General features: G+C 32.6%; 2 protein-coding genes and 1 pseudogene across 2 annotated transcripts; 2 read left to right on the forward strand and 1 right to left on the reverse strand.

Moving 5' to 3' along the window:
• Nucleotides 1–649: 649 nt before the first annotated feature.
• LOC145060091 (uncharacterized) lies at nt 650–3696 on the forward strand. The gene is made up of 7 exons (XM_079007815.1): nt 650–1520; nt 1692–1788; nt 1898–2217; nt 2307–2409; nt 2506–3200; nt 3291–3389; nt 3477–3696. The coding sequence occupies exons 1-7, from the start codon at nt 765–767 to the stop codon at nt 3561–3563; spliced, it is 2157 nt and encodes a 718-aa protein (XP_078863941.1). The 5' UTR covers nt 650–764; the 3' UTR covers nt 3564–3696.
• A 2415-nt stretch (nt 3697–6111) lies between these two features.
• On the reverse strand, nt 6112–8600 carry LOC145060099 (selenium-binding protein 1-like). The gene is made up of 7 exons (XM_079007824.1): nt 8320–8600; nt 7785–7980; nt 7460–7687; nt 7147–7378; nt 6958–7065; nt 6589–6861; nt 6112–6509 (listed from the first exon to the last, which is right to left on the reverse strand). Exons 1-7 carry the CDS (start codon nt 8474–8476, stop codon nt 6228–6230), a joined length of 1476 nt encoding a protein of 491 aa, XP_078863950.1. The 5' UTR covers nt 8477–8600; the 3' UTR covers nt 6112–6227.
• A 7816-nt stretch (nt 8601–16416) lies between these two features.
• Nucleotides 16417–22006, forward strand: part of LOC145059984 (uncharacterized) — a 30756-nt pseudogene continuing 25166 nt past the window's right edge.

Below are 22006 nucleotides of genomic sequence, written 5' to 3' on the forward strand. Positions count from 1 at the left end.
TGTCATCAAGATTTGGTCCATAACATTTTTTGTGTTTGCTACATTTAATAAATTCTTGATGTTAATTTCAAGCATAAATGAATATTTCATAAACCTTTTTGTCATATATCATTGTGTATGTATTCACATGGGGCCATCATTTAGTGTTTTAGATATAAAAAAAACAAATATCCAAAATTTTCACAAGGATATCTTCAATTATAATATTCAAATCGATTTGGATATTCAAAATTTTGGATATTCAATTCGATTTTTTTTAGAACGACAAATCTACTTTATATTTAAATATTCATAATTTCACATATGTCTTAAATGAGATTTGAACCATCAACCTCTAAGAAGGAGGGCAACACCCGATACCGCTGGGCTCCATAATACTTTGGAAGTTTAATTAGGGTCTTCGATTATAATATAAAATCGAAACCAAATTTTTGTTATCGAAAAAAACAAATATCAAACATTTTAAATACAAATTCCAATACCACATATCAAATATCCGAAATCGAAACCCTAGATGAATGTAGTCGTCAAATTACGAGGGATAGAAAATTCTCAAATGGTTAGTTTGTGAAAGTTAATAAGTTAAATGCAAATAAGGATTTCCCGCCAACCCATACAGCATTCCCGCTATATTTAAGATGTCAGCACATTTTTTGTAGTCACTCCCGCCGGATTTCACTCTTCTTTAGGCGCCTCCCACCACTGTCCGATTTAGAGGAAAACCCTAACGCCGAAAAAAACATTAGATCCGAAGAAGATAGGCGATGGAAGCAGGTCTCAGATCTCGGAAGAGGAGGCATCAGTCATCGATATCCGATGGCATTTTCACACGGAGCAAGTCGCAGGTCTATGTTCACCGGCACAGATCCGGATACGCTCGACCCGACTCCGTTCGAGCCAGTAATCCTCTCTTGTCGCTTGAAGGGACAACTAGGGTACTTACAAAGCAAGAACCGTGGGGGTTCACGGCTGATAATGTTACAAGTGGAGTCTCAGTCAAGGATCTTCGCGCGAGGAGAGTGTTTTCTCCTACAACGATTACAGACGAGGTTTTGAGTTCTGGAAACGTCGATTTGAAATCAGACATGGGCTTTCAGAAGACGTATGATGGAAACCCTAAACCTAACATGTCTTCTCCTGAAGGCGATGCTGGTCATGGTGATTTGGGGGTTTCTAGCTCTGTTGCCGCCGATCCGAAACCTACATCGGAAAATACAGTGGATTCTTTTCTGGTTAGTGAGACCAATGTCATGGAAGCTGATCCTGAAAGCGATGCTGGTCATGGTAATTTGGGGGTTTCTAGCTCTGTAGCCTTCGATCGAAAATCTAGCTCGGAAAATATCGTGGATTCTTCTCTGGTCAATGAGAACAATGTCACTGAAGCTGATGAGTTTGTTGAGATGACACCAAGAGTAGCAGAATCTGACCAAAACAAGGGGGCTGGAGAAAAGAATGGTATCATTTCTGTTGCAAACGAAATCATAGATACCCAAGGTTCTATGATTAAGAGCCAATCTTCGGTAAGATGCGATTAACTTATACGATTTCCTGTATCTACTGCTTCTTTAGTTCTTTGAAAACCGCAAATTCGTTACACATTTGTCAAATTTCATGTTTACATCAGATTGATGATGTTCATTATTCGTTGACTAGCTGTGTACTGATGATTTTTTTACGGAATCAAATGATAGGTGACAAATCCGCGTAGCAAGAAGAAGGTCTTTATAAGTTCGAAGTCATTCAACTATAGAAGGTTGCTCCCTTATTTAACGGAGCTAGGGACAGATGGTACGTATGAACTATGAACTCAATCGCTTCTATTCATTTTTATACATACCCATCTCATGGATTACAATTTACACCTCTAGCTTCTGCTAATTCTTGGTTTTTATGACAGATTCTCCAAATTTTGAGATAGTAGAGGCGACATTACCTAAAGGTCAGAAATCAAGTAACATGGTTCCCACTAAAGACCAGGAGGTTGATACTGCACCAACTAATAACAGATCAGGATTGTCTGATGCGATTCAGAAAAGTCAAGAAGACGCTTGTAATGAAACAATAGAGGAGTGCCTACAGATGACACCACCTGATTCAGACATTTATAATAAACCCAATCTTGATAAAACTCCAGAAGTGCTTCTAAAGACAACAGGTGCTGACACTGTAAAAAATTTCAGCAATGAAAACAATGATTCTGTCTCATCATCTAATCTGGTAATCTTCACCTTTCCTTGCTCTAATATGGCGACTTTCACTGTTTAAGTATCAAGAATTCTGATGTGGGTTTTTTTATTTTTTATTAGGTACTCAAATCATGTTCCAGGATGAAGATGCTGCAAACTCCAACATCCTTTAGTCACAGAAGATTGCTTCCATTCTTGATGAGTGTTTCAGGAGATGATTCAGGTAATACTTCACTTAAGTTAGTTTCATTTCTTACAAAATCTTTGCAATCCATGTTGCTAATTTAGCTTAACTTTTGTTTTTGGGGTTTCTGAATAGGTGTTTCAAAAAGCAACCAACTTTCAAAACCTGAGAACACTTCAGAGCAAAACCAACAACCACCAACACCATCTTTGATTAATCAGAGTATTATTGTGGATGAATCTCAAAGTCAAACCACTGCAGATGAGAAATCAGATTCTCCTACTTCTACTCTGACTCCAATTGAAACATCATCTGAAAGTACAACAACCGTTGCTCAAGTTTCAAATGACAATCTTGTGGATACTCATGGACCAGATACAAAGTTGACCGAGTCAACATCACATTCAGAGATGAAGTTACAAGCTGAAGCCGACAGTTTGATGAAGGTGGAACAGGAATCACCCATTAAAGATCTGAAATTAGTTGAAGAAACAACTTCTAATCTAGAAATTGTGGCAAGTGTTGATACAAATGACAATCAGAAGGCAGTTAATGGAAGCACACATGAATCTTTATTGCAGATTGCACCACTAAATACTCCCTTAATTAATCGTGATATTTCTAAAAATGGGATTTTGAAAAGAACTCCAAGAGGATGCAGAGGGATCTGCAACTGTTTGAATTGCACATCTTTTCGTCTGCATGCAGAAAGATCATTTGAGTTTTCAAGAAACCAAATGCATGATGCTGAAGAGGTTGCTTTAGAGCTCATCAATGACATGAATTCTCTCAGGAACATTCTGGAAAGAACTGGTGCTGATTCTAATGAGGTATTACATCATCTTTTCAAGACTACTTTCATTCATTTCTTTATTACATCATTCCATTTAACATTATACTTTCAATTTATTCGTTAATAGGTGAAAGAAGTGTGTGAAAAGTCATTGTATAAGGAAGAAGTAGCAAGGGCAAGATTGGCACAAATGAATGAGGATCTAAGTTTTCATTGCAGAAGCATGGTGAGTAAAAATATTAAATTTTATTATTTTTTTGGAGATTTGTGAGTAAAAACTAAAATGGGGAAGTTGGTTTTTGTGATGTAACAGACTTTGTTGAGGCCAAAGGTGACATTTGCGAATAAGATTGAAGAAAAAGTTATTTCAGATAAGAAAATGAGAAAGGGTGAGAGGTGAATTGTTGTGTTGTTTGATGATTACAGGAAATGAATTTGGATTTGTAAGTTGTAAGCAGAAGAGTCGTCTTTTACATTTTATGTGATACAAAGAATGTTTCAAGTTTAGTTTTGGATTGCAATCATTTTTGTTATTTCCTTTTTGTTTTATACAGGCTTTTTTACTTTAAAAAATACGCTTATATAGTAAGAAATTATGTTTATAGTTATTTAAAAAATTGTTAACGTAGACTTGTCATTTGTTTAGAAATATTTATTTTTTTAAACTATTTGGTTTTTATTTTACAAACCAAAACCTATTTAAAATTCAATAAAAATAGTGAATATTCGAACCTTTTTTGGGTTGCCACAACTTTTTAATGCGTTCTCTTTGAAATTTGAATGATTTAAGGAATATCATGTCCATGATAATTGATAACGACGTGTATACTAAGAATTTCTATGAGCCTCATTTTATTTGTTGGAAATGGGTGCACTATTGATATGCTGGTCCAACGTGATTTGAGGTCCCAAGATAACAAAAAAAAATTGAGGTCTTACATTAAATTTTTTTTAGCAACGGAGGTGGCCTTTTTGTTTTGTTTTTTTTAAATGGGCATTATTAAAAGCTTATCATTCTATTGTTTTTGTAACAATACTAGTTCGGTTTTTTGTTTTTTACTTTTTTTATTTTCTCATTACCAAATAAATGTTTCTAGACAACATGCTATTATTTCAAAGTTTTAAAACAATGAGAAAAAAATAAGTAAAGAAAACAAAAACATTTAGTTGTGAACTTGTGACGTTGAATTGTTTTCGAGCAGCAAAGATAACAATTATTGAATCTTTTTCTAGGCTCCATTGTCAAGGGTTTCAAAACTGTGATATTGGAGTTTCAAGTTATCAACATAAAATTAAAAAGAAAACACATATTATTTTTTTTTTTAAATGAAAAAACCAACTTAAAAGAAGTGAACATCAATAACATAATCTTACAATTTAGACTATACAATGTGTAAAATTAGATTATCAAAATCAATGTAACGATAAAAGACTGAAATTAGAAATAAAAAAAAGATACTAAAATCGGAAATCAGAAGGTTACGTGAAAAAACTAAAATCGATTTTTTTTGTTATTATTGACAAAAAAATAGAATTGATTCATATAGTCATTCGATCGATGGTTGTAAGAGACTTAATGCGATGATCATGCCAAAAGAATCGCTCCGTTAGTCTTCTTTACTAATTTTGTTTTGGCTTCGTTTTCTTTTCTTTTTCCGCTCATTTTTTCTTGTTCTATACTAACATAATAAAGTATATAAAAATGGGTCCCAAATTTTTTGGAGGCCCTAGACCATTGCTCAAGCTGCCCCACCCATTAGCATGATCCTAAGTACCGAGTTTCACATTTTTAATTTTATTGTTAAGAATTATAGAAGTCAACAACCTCTATCCAATGTGAAAACACCAATCTCTCTAAAATGTTCCATCACCACCTCACTTATTTTTTTTTTGTCTTCAAGCTGGTCTCTTTGGCATCAACGACTCGAACACCCTCGTAATCAAGTCTTTAAATCACCCTGTTTCTAAAAATTTCATTTTGTGCAGTAAAGACATCCGATGTGTTATGTTATGAAAATGTCCTATTAAGCTATGCATGTGTTGAGTAGAAATGCTAATCTCTTAAGGTTTAGAAGACTAAATAATTGACTATACAATCTACTCTAATAAATAAAGTTGTTGTTTTTTTTTTTTTGTCATTTGTCACACTCTCATTTAATTTGCCAAATGTCATTTTGTGATTATTTTGAATTAATTTTTATTTCACATTTCATTTTATGGTTTTTCTGTTTTATTTATTCCACATAGTATTTAAATGCAATAATAAATGCATATTAATTTCCTTAATAAAATTTTCTTTTAATTTCAAAATTACTAAATTAAAACTTCATTAATTTCCTTTATTTATTTATCTAAATTATTTGTTTAAATTTATAGAAAAAAACACTTTAATTTTTATAATTCAATATTTTTTTCATTTTTCCTATAAATTCAAATTTCTCAAATATTTAGAATTTTATATATATATATATATATATATATATATATATATATATATATATATATATATAAACCAATGTAGTACGTGAGTCTCATATCTAGTAAAGAATAAAAATGATGAAATCTGAGCAATGGTAAGATCTTAGGACCTAGTCTAGACTCTAGATCCTAAGATTCCAATAAGAAACTTGCTTCAAAATCAGTCCTAAAGACCTTGTGATTGCTTTTCCCTTGCATAATCTTAAAATTGTAAGATGTTAAAGTCAAAACTGAGATCTTAAACAACCATGTTTTTAACCCTCCCTACTCCTCCATTTCAAAAAATTTTCATGTATATATTTATATTGAATGATTAATCAAGTATACATATGAGTTATGCCAATTGATAATTAAAGATGATATTTTTATTAAATTATACTAATGAACAACTATTCCGGATTCAAACAATATCATTATCTGTTAATCAAAATATATCTAGTGCATCATAACTAAGTGCATACTCATCATCATAAACAAAACTAAAATGGAAACTTTATTTCAAATACTAGTAGTACATACTACATATATCTCACATTTCCATAAAGTAAAAAGTCTAAGATCTTTATTCTTATTTATGGTTGAAAATTCAAATCCATATATCTGAAGTGCAATCACCACCTGGATACCTCATTTCATGAGCCAAACAAGCCCCATCTGGTTCATCCCCAAAGTCAACATAAAAATTAGGGTTTACACAAAGTCCACCTTTCTCAGTCTCCACATCAATCTGCAACATGTGAGATCCTTTCTCCACCACCTCCGGATAAAACTGTTTGTCCCATTTGCTAAATAACGAGTTTGTAACATACAAACGCTTCCCATCTAAACTCAGCTGAATCATCTGTGGGCCCCCAATCAATCGGTGTCCCTATATAAAATCAAACAATCATAATCCAATTCCATTCCACAAAACAATGGAATCAACAATTCCAATTCTAATTCCATACCTTGGTCTCCGGAATCTCAACCTGGTAAGTTGTACCATCTTCATTTTCAGCAACAACCGCGCTTCCTTTCTGAAACAACCCACCTACCCAAACTTGACCCACCAAAACCGGATTCTTGGGATCCTCAATGTTATATTGTCGAATATCTCCATGTAACCAATTCACAAAGTAAAGGAATCGATCATCAAGAGAAATTAAAAAATCCGTTATTAGCCCTGGCATTTCTGGTAAAATCCAGTTTTGGACCTTCACTGGTTTCACCTTAATCACCACCTACAATTCACCAATCCACACAACGATTAAAAAAAAACAAAACACATCACGGAATGGAATTTCACATTCCGATTCCGCTGGAATTCAAATTTATACCTCATGGCTCCATGATCCATCTGAAGTCTTGAAAAACCGCACCATGTTGCTGCTTAATGCACATCCAACAAACCCTGTGTCTTTACTCGGGTCATGCAAGAACCTTATCTGTTTGATAATTGATAATTTAACCAATGTGGATTCATGAAGATGAACATTTTTTTTTAATTGAAAGTTTCTGGAGCTTACCTCTAATGGCAGAAGTCCATCAGGGCCTAAATCAATTGTTTGTTTAAGTTCACCATGTGGCCAGTTATAGACATGTAAATGACGACCATATAAACCATCTGAAACATCTTGAAGGTTGAATCCCTTAGTGAAAGCAGAAGGAGCTCCCCATGATGTACTGATCATGGTATTATGTCGAGGTTGATACCAATAATCATACCCAAACAATGGACTATGCCCCGGTTTTTCCCATCTGGAATTTAATCGGTATAAGTCAGTACAAATGGGCCCTACATATGCAGGTTTAATTAAACTGTGTAAATGTGGTGCTTACCTTCCTTTGACATTGAAGTCTGAGTCAAGAAGAAGAAACCCGTTTCCTTCTGCTTTTCCATCTTTGTCTCCAAGACAAGAAACCATTATGTCGCCAGAAGCAAGACAATGAGCAGTGTGGGGGTATGCGAGACCAGTTTTGGTTGAGATTTCATCAGGCTCGACTGATTTATGGAAGGTGGGAGCTCGTGGATTCTTTTGTGTGTCAATGGCGTATATCCGACCAGATCTGGAGAAATGAAATAGAAACTTTTTAGCAATTGATGTTAAATTCACAGCTGAAAAGTAAATAAATAGGTGTCTTGTTGGGAGTTGCAGAGATGTACACAAGCGCCGGCAGAACAAGGAAACGACGGGAAGTGTTTGAATCGTTGTAGCAAGAACTGCAAGCGTTCCAACCGGAATGATGCAATTCGTCGCCTAAATTAGGCATCGGCAACCGGTGGATGACTTGCGAGTAGGTTTCCGACGTTGGATCGACATCCACTGTTCCGAGGAAATCTGGTTTTTCCTTTCCTGTTCCTATTTATAAACAAAGAAATCAATTTACAAACAACTACTAGGGTTTTGTTCCCCAAAATATCAGTTAACAGGGTCGAGATCAATCTCGATTCTTCAATTTCCAATCATGTTAGCATAATTGATAATTCACATCATAACATGATAAATCTTATCAGAACCAGTAAACACCGATCAATCAACACACACTCAAACATGTACGTAGATACAAGATTTGTAGTTCTTCCTCGAAGCAAAGTAACGGACTTCGGATTCAAGTCTTACCGGAACATAGAACTCAAAACTGAAGTTAACTTAACATAAATCAGATCGGAGAAGATGGGGATAGAGATAAGTAGATACCGGTGTAGACGCAAGTGACGTAGATGATAGACTCTCTAGGACCAGCCATGGCGTCAAGCGGTGTGGCATAACCAGGTCCTTTCTTGCAGCAGCTCTGATCCGGCACCGGAGTATCACCGATCGAAGCATGTTGGGGAGTCACAACTTCCGTACCCATCTTCTTTCTTTCTCTCTCAATCGACTGTAAATCACTTGTGTAGCACTACTACTAGCTGAAAATTTAAATACTTATAGAGGAAAATCGGAGATTGGTGGGAGGTGGCAGATACATCCTCATTTCACGTGAGTCAAATTGGATGTATCTCAATTCTCAAGACTTAACATAGAGTATGGGATTATATTTGTTTTTTACCTCCTCTAACTTCATGTGATTTGCATTATTAGCCCTTTACATAGAGTATTAATATATTCACATGGAGTATGGGTTTATATTTGTTTTACATCCTTTTTTTTTATGTATTTTTAATAAAAGTTATATTTATAGGTTGTTTTTTTTTCATATTAAATAAAATAGAGAATAATCTGTTTGAACAAGACTAAATGACTATTTTATGTTTACATTCTGAAGAAAAAATTATATAGTTTTTATTTATCAATTTTAATGTTAACATAATTAAAAAAAATCAGTATGTTTAGATTATGTAAAGAAAAAAGAGTCATATCTAATTATCCATATTAATTGTTTCAATTAGTAAGTTTGTTAAAAAAAAGTCCATCATAACAAGATTATATGAACTGTTTATCCATATTAATTGTTTCAATTAGTAAGTTTGTTAAAAATTGCACTTCGAATTGGAGTTTTCAAAAATCTCAGGGGGATAAAATTGATTTAAGTAAAATTAAAGGGGGGTTAAAGTACTAAGCTCTAGAAAGGATTATCAGTATGTACGAGGACGTATTAGTGGGCACAATTAGAAAGCCGTGTACATAAATAATTCTGCTTTTTTGTGGATGGAAAAGTTTACGTGGGCTTCACATGAATATTCTAATAAAACGGCTGTGATTGTCACGCGCCTGGCTTTCCTGACACATTATTATCAATATTTTTCTTTATCTTTACTCATATTAAAGCAGAAAAAAGATTCTAATAAACGGCTTTGATTCTATGATTCCACTATCCTACAAGAATAATTGTTTGGATATACTTAAAAGAACAATGTTAATTACTATTTAAAAATTTTAAAATATTCGTAGCGATAAAATCCAGATGTTGCTAAACGGTGTATTTAACAGTTATAGTAATTAATTTAAAATAAATTTATAAATATGATGGTAATTATTGATTCACCATATTACATTGATACATTTGTTAAACAATGCTACTCAGCGGACTACATTTCCTATTTATATAGGAGAATGGGTTGCCCCTTTTAAATATTTCCCAACATTTCCTTAAATAGGAGAATACATTATCTTGTTTACTTTCACGATTAATATGGGATGAAGACATTTTAATTAAACTCATTTATTTATTTGGTAATAATTTCATTTTGTTAAATAAAATATTAAATAATAAAAATAAAATGTTATCCAACAAATTTATTGTCCAATAGTTTTATTTTTTAATAATCTTGTAAGTTGCTATAAAAAATTAAGTTTTTACTGAATAACTTTTTGTTAAATCCTAAAATCATAAATTCATTTAGGTACTTAATATAGAAAGTTTGTTTATATGTATTTTCATGATTCAAAATGTCATTATAAAATGAATTTATTTATAAAATATAATTGAGTATATATTTCATGCTTTTGAATCAAAGTGATTTTTCAAACAATTATAATTTTATGTTTAGGTAATTTTTTTTTATATTTATATAACATTACATAACTTATAATATTATTATAAACAATTTGAATAATCATGGGAGTTTTAAATGTATGTGGTGAAAGAAAAATGTTTCATTTATCGGTCCAAATTGATCAAACTCGGACCGATTCAACTTAATATACCAAACTACAAAACATTTTTCTATTGAAACCCGGTTTGTATATATTTTGTGTTTTTGAATCAAAATTATTTTTCAAACAATTATAATTTTATGTTTAGGTAACTTATTTATAATATTATTAGAAACAATTTGAAAAATCATGGGAGTTTCAAATGTACGTGCTGAAAGGAAAATGCTTCCTTTATTGGTCCAAATTGATCAAACCCAGACCGATTCAACTCAATATACCAAACTACATAACGGTTTTTCAACTGAAACTCTGTTTAAACCTAAAAAAATCTTGTTCAAAACCATTTTCGGGATTCTAAAACTTAAATGGATAGTTGTCAATAAAGACAATTTCACCAAAGAGTACCCTCAACACCCTAAAAAGGTAGGCATAAGGAAGTTCTCATGGTTTGGTCCCATTGAAACATTTCACAATCTTTCCTATTTATAGAAGAGGAAGCGTTCTCTTGTTTACTCTCACCATCGATGTGGGATGAAGACATTGTAATAAAACACGTTTTCTTGTTTATAAAACATTTTTCAACTTATTTAGTAAAACACAATTTCTCTTGTTTACCCTTTCTTAATTGTTCAATAGTTCTATTTTTCTATAATCTCGTAAGTTGCTATCCAAAAAAGTAAATTTTAATTGAATAACTTTTTGTTCAATTCTAAAATCATAAATTCTGTTAGGTACTTAATATAGAAAGTTTGTTTATATGTATTTTCAAGATTCAAAAGTTCATTATAAAAAGAATTCATTTATAAAATATAATCTGCGTATATATTTCGTGCTTTTGATCAAATTGAATTTTCAAACAATTATAATTTTATGTTTAGGTAGATGTTTTTTTTTATATTTATATAACATTATGTAACTTTTTTAAAATATCATTGGAAATAATTTGAAAAATCATGGGAATTTCAAATGTATGTAGTAAAAGAAAAATGCTTCTTTTATAGTCCAAATAGATCAAACTCGGACCGATTCAACTAAATATACCATACCAAACTACATATTTTTTTTCTAGTTACACCCGGTTTGTATATATTTCGTGTTTTTAAATCAAAGTGATTTTTCAAACAGTTATAATTTTAGGTTTAGGTAAATGCTTTTTTATATTTATATAAAATTATGTAACTTATTTATAATATTATTAGAAATAATTTGAAAAATCATGGGAGTTTCAAATCTTTGTTGTGAAAGGAAAATGATTCCTTTATCGGTCCAAATTGATCCAACTTCGGTTCAACTCAATATACCCAGCTACATAATTTTTTTTTCTAACTGAAACACGGTTTAAACCTGAAAGAATTCGGTTCAAAACCAATTTTGGAATTCTAAAAGTTAACTGGACACCTGCCAATATAGATAATCTCACGAAATAATACCTTTAAAATCCTATAAAGGTAGGCATGAGGAAGTTCTTATAGTTTGGTCCCTTTGAAATATTTCACAACCTTTCCTATTTATAGAAGATGAAACATTCTATTGTTTATTGTCACCATCGATGTGGGATGAAGACATTGTAATAAAACACCATTTCTTGTTTATAGAACATTATTTAACTTATTTATAATATTATTGTAAAGAAATTGAAAAGTCATGAGAGTTTCAAATGAATGTGGTGAAAGTAAGTTAAAAAAGGGGGTTTCAAATGCATGGGATTAAAAAAAAATGCTAGCTATATAAGTATGTATGTATGATATATATATATATATATATATATATATATATATATATATATATATATATATATATATACACACACACACACACTAGGCGAATGCCCGTGCGTTGTGCAAAAACACCTATATAGTTGAAGTCTTTATAAATATATGTTTTTTTTAATATAACAATAACGTTGTTGTTAAATTTGATATAATAATTTGTATACAAAATTGATATAATATATTGATTATTTTGAATTATATTATAATATATATACATCTATTATAACTTAATAATCTCAATCTTTTGAATGACTTCTACCTGCAAGTTACACATGAATAAAATTAAATATAATATATGGTTTAATGTTATTTATAGTTGCTGTTATTGTTAATTAATTTTTTTTAAAATTTATTTGCTTAATGTTTTAATTTCAATCATTATAATTATTTAAAACATCAAACATTATTTTTTGATTTTAAATGTAAAAATATAATCATTTATATAGAGTTATTTTTAACTATTGTTATTGAAAGTTATTTTAAGCTACTTATTTAGAAACTTTTAACGATTATAAAAAAATCTTTACGAAATATTTTAGTTAAATTGAGATTACAATTTAGTTTTTGCATTTATCACTACAGTTTATCACTATTAACTATTTACAAAATATTTTTGGGTTTTTTAAGTGGAACTGAAAGTTATATTTAAGTGGACATAGTAATGCGCAGAAACATATATATAGTTGAAATCTTTACAAATATATGTTTTTTTAAATATAACAATAACATTGTTAAATTTGATATAATAATTTGTATACTAAATTGATATAATATATTGGTTATTTTGAATTATATGATAATATATACGTCTATTATAACTTTATAATCTCAATCGTTTGAATAAGTTCTACCCGTGAGTTAAAAATGAATAAAATTAAATATAATATATGATTTAATGTTATTTATAGTTGTTGTTATTGTTAATTAATTTTTTAAAATTTATTTGGTTAATGGTTTAATTTCTATCATTATAATTATTTAGAAAACCAAACATTATTTTTTGATTTTAAAAGTAACAATATAATCATTTATATAAAGTTATTTTTAACTATTGTTATTGTAAGTTATTTTAAGCTACTTATTTGAAAACTTTTAATTATTATAAAAGTATCTTTAGGAAATATTTTAGTTAAATCAAGATTACAATTTAGTTTTTGTATTTATCACTACAATTTATTACTTTTAACTATTTACAATATATTCTTTGGTTTTTTAAGTGGAACTGAAATTTATATTTAAGTCGACATTATAATGTTATATTTAAGTTAACAATTTAAGTATTTTGTCAAAGCTGTTCAAAAGTTGTAGCTTTAAACTAATAATGGTTTACATATAACAACATATTAAATCTAATAAATTAAGTATAATATGTTAAAAGTTAAAGACATAACTTTATATGTAGAAAGAAATATATTATTTTAAAATTAAAATTTAGTTTATTTATGATGACACTTTAGGTTTGATATTTATTTAACTTTATTAACCAACTTATAATAATTATTAGAAAGACACTATAATTTATCACTTTTAACTATTTACAAAATATTTTTTGGGTTTTTAAGTTAAACTAAAATTTGTATTTAAGTTTACACTGTAGTGTTATATATTTAGATTAATAATTTAAGTATTTTATACAAATTGTTCCAAAATTGTATCTTTAAAATGATAACGGTTTACATCCAACAATATATTAAAACTAATAAATTAAGTATTATATGTTAAAAGTTAAAAAAAACATAATTTTATAAGTAGAATTAAATATATTATTTTAATATTGAAATTTAGTTTATGTATGATTATACTTTAGATTTCATATTTATTTAACTTAATTAACCAAATTATAATTATTATTAGAAAGAAATTGAAAAGTCAAGGGAGTTTCAAATGAATGTGATGAAAGGAAAAATGTATGAGAGTTTCAAATGAATATGGTGAAAGGAAAAATGCTAGCTTTATAATGATATATAATGATAATGATATATATATATATATATATATATATATATATATATATATATACACACACACTAGGTGTAAGCCCCATGTATGACATAGGTGTATTTAAAACAATTAAATATGTATAAACATTTGACAAATTTGAATTTATAAGAAAAATGAAAAAAATATTGAATTACTAGAATTAAAGTGTTTTTTTTCTCTTTTAAATTTAAACAAATCATTTAGATAAAATAATCAAAGCAAATTAATGAGATTTTATTTTAAAATTTTGAAGTTATAAGGAAAGTCCATTAATAAAATTGATATGCATTTATTATTAAATTTAAATACCATATGAAATTTAATAAAATAGGAAAACCATAAAATTACATATGAAATAAAAATTAATTCAAAATAACCACAATATGACATGTGACAAAATGAATGAGATTGTGACAAGTGGCAAAAAAACATTCATTTATTAGAGAAGATATATATATATATATATATATATATATATATATATATATATATATATCATTATCATTATCATTATCATTATATCATTATAAAGCTAGCATTTTTCCTTTCACCATATTCATTTGAAACTCTCATACATTTTCCCTTTCATCACATTCATTTGAAACTCCCATGACTTTTAAATTTCTTTCTAATAATAATTATAATTTGGTTAATTAAGTTAAATAAATATGAAATCTAAAGTATAATCATACATAAACTAAATTTCAATATTAAAATAATATCTTTAGTTCTACTTATAAAGTTATGTTTTTTTTTTAACTTTTAACATATAATACTTAATTTATTAGTTTTAATTGTTGGATGTAAACCGTTATCATTTTAAAGATATAATTTTGGAACAATTTGTATAAAATACTTAAATTATTAATCTAAATATATAACACTACAGTGTAAACTTATATATATATATATATATATATATATATATATATATATATATATATATATATATATATATAGACACACACACACACACACACTAGGTGTAAGCCCATGTATGACATATGTGTATTTAAAACAATTAAATATGTATAAACATTTGACAAATTTGAATTTATAAGAAAAATGAGAAAAATATTGAATTACTAAAATTAAAGTGTTTTTTTTTCTTTTAAATTTAAACAAATCATTTGATAAAATAATCAAAGCAAATTAATGAGATTTTATTTTAAAGTTTTGAAGTTATAAGGAAAGTCCATTAATAAAATTGATATGCATTTATTATTAAATTTAAATACCATATAGAATTTAATAAAATAGGAAAACCACAAAATTACATATGAAATAAAAATTAATTCAAAATAACCACAAAATGACATGTGACAAAATGAATGAGAGTGTGACAAGTGGCGAAAAAACATTCATTTATTAGAGAATATATATATATATATATATATATATATATATATATATATATATATATATATATATATATTAGATGCGAGACCCATGTAATACACGAGTTAATTAAAAAAAAGTTAAATGTCAAATTGTAATCAGTTTAGTTGCAACATACATCTTGTTCATCCCTAATTAGATAATAGTTATATACTATTACATAAAAACTTTATCTTATAAAAAATATTCATTACATAAAACAATTTTTTAAATGCGTAATTAAAAAATATTTAATTTTATTTATATCATTTTCTTATTTAATATAATAACAAAATTAAAAGAAACAAATTAATATGATGTTAAATATAATATATTATAATAATCTTTATTATATTTTAGCATATATTTTCTATATATTCGAAAAATAAAACAGGATAAAATTACTCAAAACATTAGGTTTCTTCTATATTATATTCAATATTCTCGTTTTGACGCGTAAGTTTTTTAATAAATCAATAATATAGTAATATAATAGATTTTTATATACCATTTATTATAAAAAATCATCATTGAGAGAGAAGAAATAAGAATATAAAAAGGAAGATGTAGAGACTATATTTACAAAAAAAAAAAACCCCGTTAATTTTGTTCCTAATTTATCGACATTAAAATCAATTAGGAATTTCAAATTAAAAAAGTGAATTATATATATATATATATATATATATATATATATATATTAAGATTGTAAAAAATTTCAACAGTAAAATTGTTGAAATTTGTCCAACAATCGTCCCTCTTCTTTCCTTCCTTATACTTTTGCCAATTTCTATGATTTGTAGGGGGTGTTTTGTAAATTTTTATCAACGTGTCTTTACGTTGTTTGTTGCATCATTTTGTCGGTCGCACGTGTCAATCGATGGCCAGTTCTCTTTCTTTCATCATCCTCTTTGTTCTCCGTTTCTCTTTCTTTTTGGTGAACGATCTCCTTCCTCCTCTTTCGTTTTTCTCTCTATAAGGTAAAATTTGCTCTCCGTTCTTCTTAATTTTTGTGTTTTCTGCTTTGATTGCTCTGTTTATTTGTGTTGTCCTATTGTCTATCTATATCATGTCCGCTTCATCCAAGCGGAACCGTGACCCTGTTCCTGCGTTGTCTCCGGCGGTTCAGATTGATCGTCCTTGGAAGTCCCGACGTTTTGATCGCCTTTCGGTGCTTCCTGAGTATATTGATAATGGTGATTGTTAATATTAATATCCATTTATAACCATATGGAATTTAATATAAATATAAAAACCATAAAATGACATATGTATATAATTTAATTTAAAACTATGACAAAATGTCATGTGGCAAATGTATGAGAAAATTACAGGTGTCAAAAATGATTTTCATTTATTAGAGTGTGTATATATATATATATATATATATATATATATATATATATATATATATATATATATATATATATACACAGAGAGAGAGAGAGAGAGAGAGAGAGAGAGAGGAGAGGAGAGTGAGAGGAATGATCATTTGAGAATTTATAGTTTCCTGAGAACTAAACAATATCTGTTAGATTAAAATAATAGAGGGTTAGGATGCTTTGTGACATTTTCGTAAATATCTAAAAATAAAATGGTACGGGGGCATCATATTGAAATAAATCAGTTACATTTAAGCACGTTAACTCTCTATTCCATCTCTCTCTCTCTCTCTCTCTCTCTCTCTCTTTCTCTCTCTCTCTCTCTCTATCGATCTTGCCTCTCTCTACCCTTCATCACACCTCTGATCTAAAATCATCGGATCTTAAATCCAGAAATCATCGTCAAAGTATGAGAGGATGTGAAGAACTGCATTGTTTAGTTGATTGAAACCTACACTGATCATCTACAAAGAAACATTAGGTTAATCGCTTTATTCTAAATCAGATCTTGACTTGTCGATTTGGAGAAGACAATCCTATCAAATGTCCAGTTGGAGTAGAATCATTTGTATAGAGATCCAATCGAATGTTCGGTTGGAGAAGACGATCCTATGTCGATCGAGTATTACAGCTCCTCCGATGGATTGATTTTTTGACGCCTTCTGATCTGACTAAAAACATACTCAACTACAAATCTTAAATCGACAGCAGCTGAAGATCTCTCCTTCCAGTGAAATATCCCGTTCTCGTGTCTTATTCCATGATTGATCAAGTTGTTGAAGATTTCTCCTTCCTGTGGTATAAATCTATTTTATTCTATTTATTTTAATCGATTGATTGAGTCACAGAGTCTTCATTAAGACAATTACTCAAATGTAATTACAATTACAAGGTATTGTGAGCTGATAGTGTAACGACCCAAATTTTACGTCCAAAAATTTTGTTTTTAAATCAATACTTTAGAAAACATTTGTAAATAAAACATTGTCTGATCAAACCATTTCGTAACACACATCGTGTCTGAAAACCGAAATATGAAAACAATCAAATATCAGAGTACAAAGTCCCAGAATGACTCATGGTGCGGAAAACAATGTGCATGTATGATGTGCCGCTACCGCGCCAGCTCCTTCCCTTTCGCTGAAGAGGTACCTGAAAACAAAACTATAAACCGTAAGCACGAAGCTTAGTGAGTTCCCCCACCGTACCATATACCAAATAACCACATAACATACATATATTTTCAGGCATATCTGGGTGCCCGACCTACCCCTTCGGTCCTCTCGACCGGATACTGACTAACATATCTAGGTGCTGGTCTCCCATTCGGTCCTCTCGACCGGATGCTGACTAGCATACCTGGGTGTTAGTCTCCCCTTCGGTCCTCTCGACCGGATCCTGGGGACTATTTCACCCCTTATCACTACCACATAACACGTATCACATAATCTATCTAGCATGGCTGGGTATGACTGCCCCTTTGGTCCTATCGACCGGTAATCTGGGGACTATCTCCCCTACTGTCACTAGCACATAGTATCATATCATACTAGCACATAAAAATAACACAGGTAGTAGCAACCCTAGATGAATATCATAGAGACAATCATCTGATCATACAACTCCTACTAGTGGGCCAGCATTGTAGCCTTAGACCCACAAGGCAACTCACCTCGAAAAGTAGTTGCTGAAAGTCTGCTTGCTAAGCGCCTGACTGCTGAATCGGTAATCCTCTGGCTATAAATGATAAACATAAATTAGCCACTCATAAACACCCTTAGGTCAGATGACTGACCCACCCCTGGTCCAAGGTCAACTCATTGGTCAAAGTCAACTTCCAGTTGACTGGACTCGCCGAATCATGGCACCGACTCCCCGAGTCCTTCTCCCACTAACCCGGTCCTACTCTACAAGTCCCTTTTCCCACTCACTGAGTCACCCTTAACTCACTACTTGGGACGATAGAATCGGATCGCGATCTGAATCGCCGAGTCCAAGAGCAACTCGCCGAGTCCATACGAGCAGATCTCCTACTCGCTTCCAAATCATCACAAGAGCATCCTTTATGAGGATTTGGGTTTCTGGGACTATTGCTACACGTTAAATTGCTAATTCTGCGTGCGGATACGAAGGGTTGGAGCGTCAACACCTAAACCCCTCTTACTCAGTAACAGTTCATATGACTCGCCGAGTTTGAAGAACAACTCGTCGAGTTCCATGCAATCTTCATAGGACTCGCTGAGTTGTTCATCCAACTCGCCGAGTCTAAGGCCATCTTCATAGAACTCGCCGAGTTCCACTTTGGGACTCGCCGAGTCCCTTCGACCCATTTCCCATACAGACCAAAACTGAGACATGCAACGCTTCCAAACCATAGATATATGTTCCTAGGGCATGCTTATCACATAAAGTTGCAAACTTTACGTGCATGCATGGCCCTACAAGCTCCAAAAGGCAAATCCAACCTCTTTATGAGGTCATACACTCAATGGGGACCTCAATCACTTCAACCACAGAAACTTTATACTTCTAATACGTCCATAAGGTCTAGATCTGAAGTCCTTTCGGATCATAAACCACAAACACATGGAGTTTGGTGTTTTAGGGCTTGAAAACCACCAATTAGGGACAAAAAGGGAATCTAATGAACTAGTGATCAAGGTAGGGACTTTTCTACCTGAATGGAAGCCTCTTGCAGGGTAGATGTCAGATCTACTTCTCCTCCTTGAACTCTTCCACCTCCTTCTTCTTCTCTTAAGCTTCAGACTTCCTTCACAAGGCCAAAATCACTCACAAGGACAAAAAGGGGCTAGGTTTTTGCTCTACAGCTCTTCTGGAAGTGTTAGGGACAAGAGAGGCCGAGTTAGAGTGATTAAATAGGGTGCAAACACTCGGGTTAGGGTTTTTGTCCAAACAGGGCCTACTCGCCGAGTCCGAGGCTCAGACCCCACGTCTCATCCAGCTTCTACTCGGCGAGTTAGTCCTCCGACTCATCGAGTCCAAGGTAAATTGCATTACTTAAGAAATATTAATTACAAGGAATACATACCAGGAACCAGGTGCTACAAATCTCCCCCACTTATTTTAGACTTCGTCCTCGAACTCTGCTGCTCGATCCTGGAACAGCTCAGGGTAGTGCTCCATCATCTCTTCCACCGGCTCCCAAGTCCACTCTGATCCCTTCCGGTGCTGCCATTGCACCTTCACGAGTTCCACCCTCTTGTTCCTTAGGTACTTCGACTTCATATCGAGGATTGCCACAGGCCGCTCGATGTAATTCAGGTTGTCATTGACCTGAATATCCTCCAAAGGCACCACTGCCGAGTCGTCCACCAAACACTTCCGCAACTAAGAGACGTGGAAAGTGTTGTGGATCTGTTTGAGTTCGGCTGGCAGATCCAACCTATACGCCACCTTGCCCACCCGGGCTACAAACCTGAATGGCCCGATGTACCTTGGGCCCAACTTGCCTCATTTTCTGAATCGGATGACGCCTTTCCATGGCGATACCTTTAGAAGAACCATATCCCCGACTTGGAATTCCAAGTCTGAACGGCGCTTGTCGGCATAACTTTTCTGCCGACTCTATGCAGTCTGAAGCGTGCTCCAAACTTGCTGAATCTTTTCGGTCGTCTTGAGCACCACTTCGGTGCTCCCCATGACCCTTTGGCCAAATTCACCTCAACATATCGGGGTCCTGCATCTCCTCCCGTACAACATCTCGAAGGGAGGACGGTCAATACTCGTGTGGTAGTTGTTGTTGTACGAGAACTCAGCTAGAGGAAGATAGGCATCCCAATTACCACCGAAGTCTAGCACACATGCCCGCAACATATCCTTAAGAGTCTGGATGGTCCGCTCACTCTGACCATCTGTCTGCGGGTGAAAGGCGGTGCTAAAATGTAGACGAGTGCCCAACTCGTCATGAAATTTCTTCCAAGACCTGGAAGTAAAACGCACATCCCTATCTGAAATCACGGATACTGGCACCCCGTGCCGCGCCACTATCTCCCTGATATAGATGTCGGCCAAATTTTCGGCCGATATGCTCTCCTGAATTGGAATAAAATGGGCACTCTTGGTCAATCGATCCACAATGACCCATATCGAATCCACTCCTCGCGCGGTCTTGGGAAGCTTCATGATAAAATCCATCGTAATATCTTCCCATTTCCACAACGGGATGTCCAACGGCTGCATCTTGCCGTGCGGTCTCTGATGCTCGGCCTTGACCTTCTTGCAGGTTAAACACCACTCAACGTACCAAGCCACATCCCGCTTCATGCAGGGCCACCAATAGTCTAGACGAAGATCCCTATACATCTTCGTCGCCTTGGGATGAATAGAGAACCGGGTTTTGTGCGCCTCTTCCATCAGAACCTGATGCACGCCTCCATGATAAGGGACCCACACCCTACGGTGAAGAGTCAATAACCCTCGGCTATCATAGTCGAAGGAGGAAACCTGCCCCACAATCCGCTCACTCTTCCGATGTTCCTACTTCATAGCCTCCTGCCGAGCCTCCCGAATCCGCTCCAACAGCGGAGTCACTACTATCATCCATAGGCAGATATCTCGGATCGGCGCTGCCTTACGGCTAAGCGCGTCGGCCACCACATTGGCCTTCCCTGGGTGATAAAGGATCTCGCAATCGTAATCCTTTACCACATCCAACCACCAACGCTGCCTCATGTTTAGATTCGGCTGATCCATGAGGTACCTCAAACTCTTATGGTCAGTGTATGACGCCAAATCTTGAGGGCGAACACAACAACTGATATGTGTATTTATATATATATATTTTTATGCACTTTATCTTAATATTTTGGCCTTATTTATTCTATTTTAGAACTAAAAAGTACTCATAATACTTTGAATTATGTTTTGCAGCTATTTGTTGTCGATAAAGCACAAAAGAAAAGACTGAAGCGGAACCCGGGCTTAGAAGCTAAAAGAAAGAAAAGAATGTTGAGAAACCAAGTACGCCCCGCGTCCATAACCATTACGCGCCGCGTAACGACCAAAGTGGATTACGCCCCGCGTACCTTAAGGTTACGCCCCGCGTACACGCTTGCACCGGATAGACTTGATCGCGAGTAAATCTTGAGTACGCACCGCGTAATCCTAAGTACGCCCAGCGTACTTAGATCGGTTACAAAGACTATAAATGGCGATTTTCAGCTAACCAGGAAGGGGAATTCGACTTCTAACCTAATTTAGTCGACAATTAACTTCTATAAAGCCGTTTTGAGGGTCTAGAAGGCGGCCGGAAGGCCG

Source organism: Lactuca serriola, chromosome 6, assembly GCF_051521515.1.
Source record: "Lactuca serriola cultivar US96UC23 chromosome 6, Lser_US96UC23_V15, whole genome shotgun sequence".
Classification (NCBI taxonomy): domain Eukaryota; kingdom Viridiplantae; phylum Streptophyta; class Magnoliopsida; order Asterales; family Asteraceae; genus Lactuca; species Lactuca serriola.

Bases quoted from the DNA above. Each gene is read 5' to 3' on its own strand.
- LOC145060091 (XM_079007815.1), top strand. From the start codon at position 765: ATGGAAGCAGGTCTCAGATCTCGGAAGAGGAGGCATCAGTCATCGATA. The intron at 1,521-1,691 runs GTAAGATGCGAT...ATCAAATGATAG, and splicing joins TGATTAAGAGCCAATCTTCG to GTGACAAATCCGCGTAGCAA. The intron at 2,218-2,306 runs GTAATCTTCACC...ATTTTTTATTAG, and splicing joins CTGTCTCATCATCTAATCTG to GTACTCAAATCATGTTCCAG.
- LOC145060099 (XM_079007824.1), bottom strand. From the start codon at position 8,476: ATGGGTACGGAAGTTGTGACTCCCCAACATGCTTCGATCGGTGATACT. The intron at 7,688-7,784 runs GTACATCTCTGC...TCATTTCTCCAG, and splicing joins CTTGTTCTGCCGGCGCTTGT to ATCTGGTCGGATATACGCCA. The intron at 6,510-6,588 runs GTATGGAATTAG...GATTTTATATAG, and splicing joins TTGAGATTCCGGAGACCAAG to GGACACCGATTGATTGGGGG.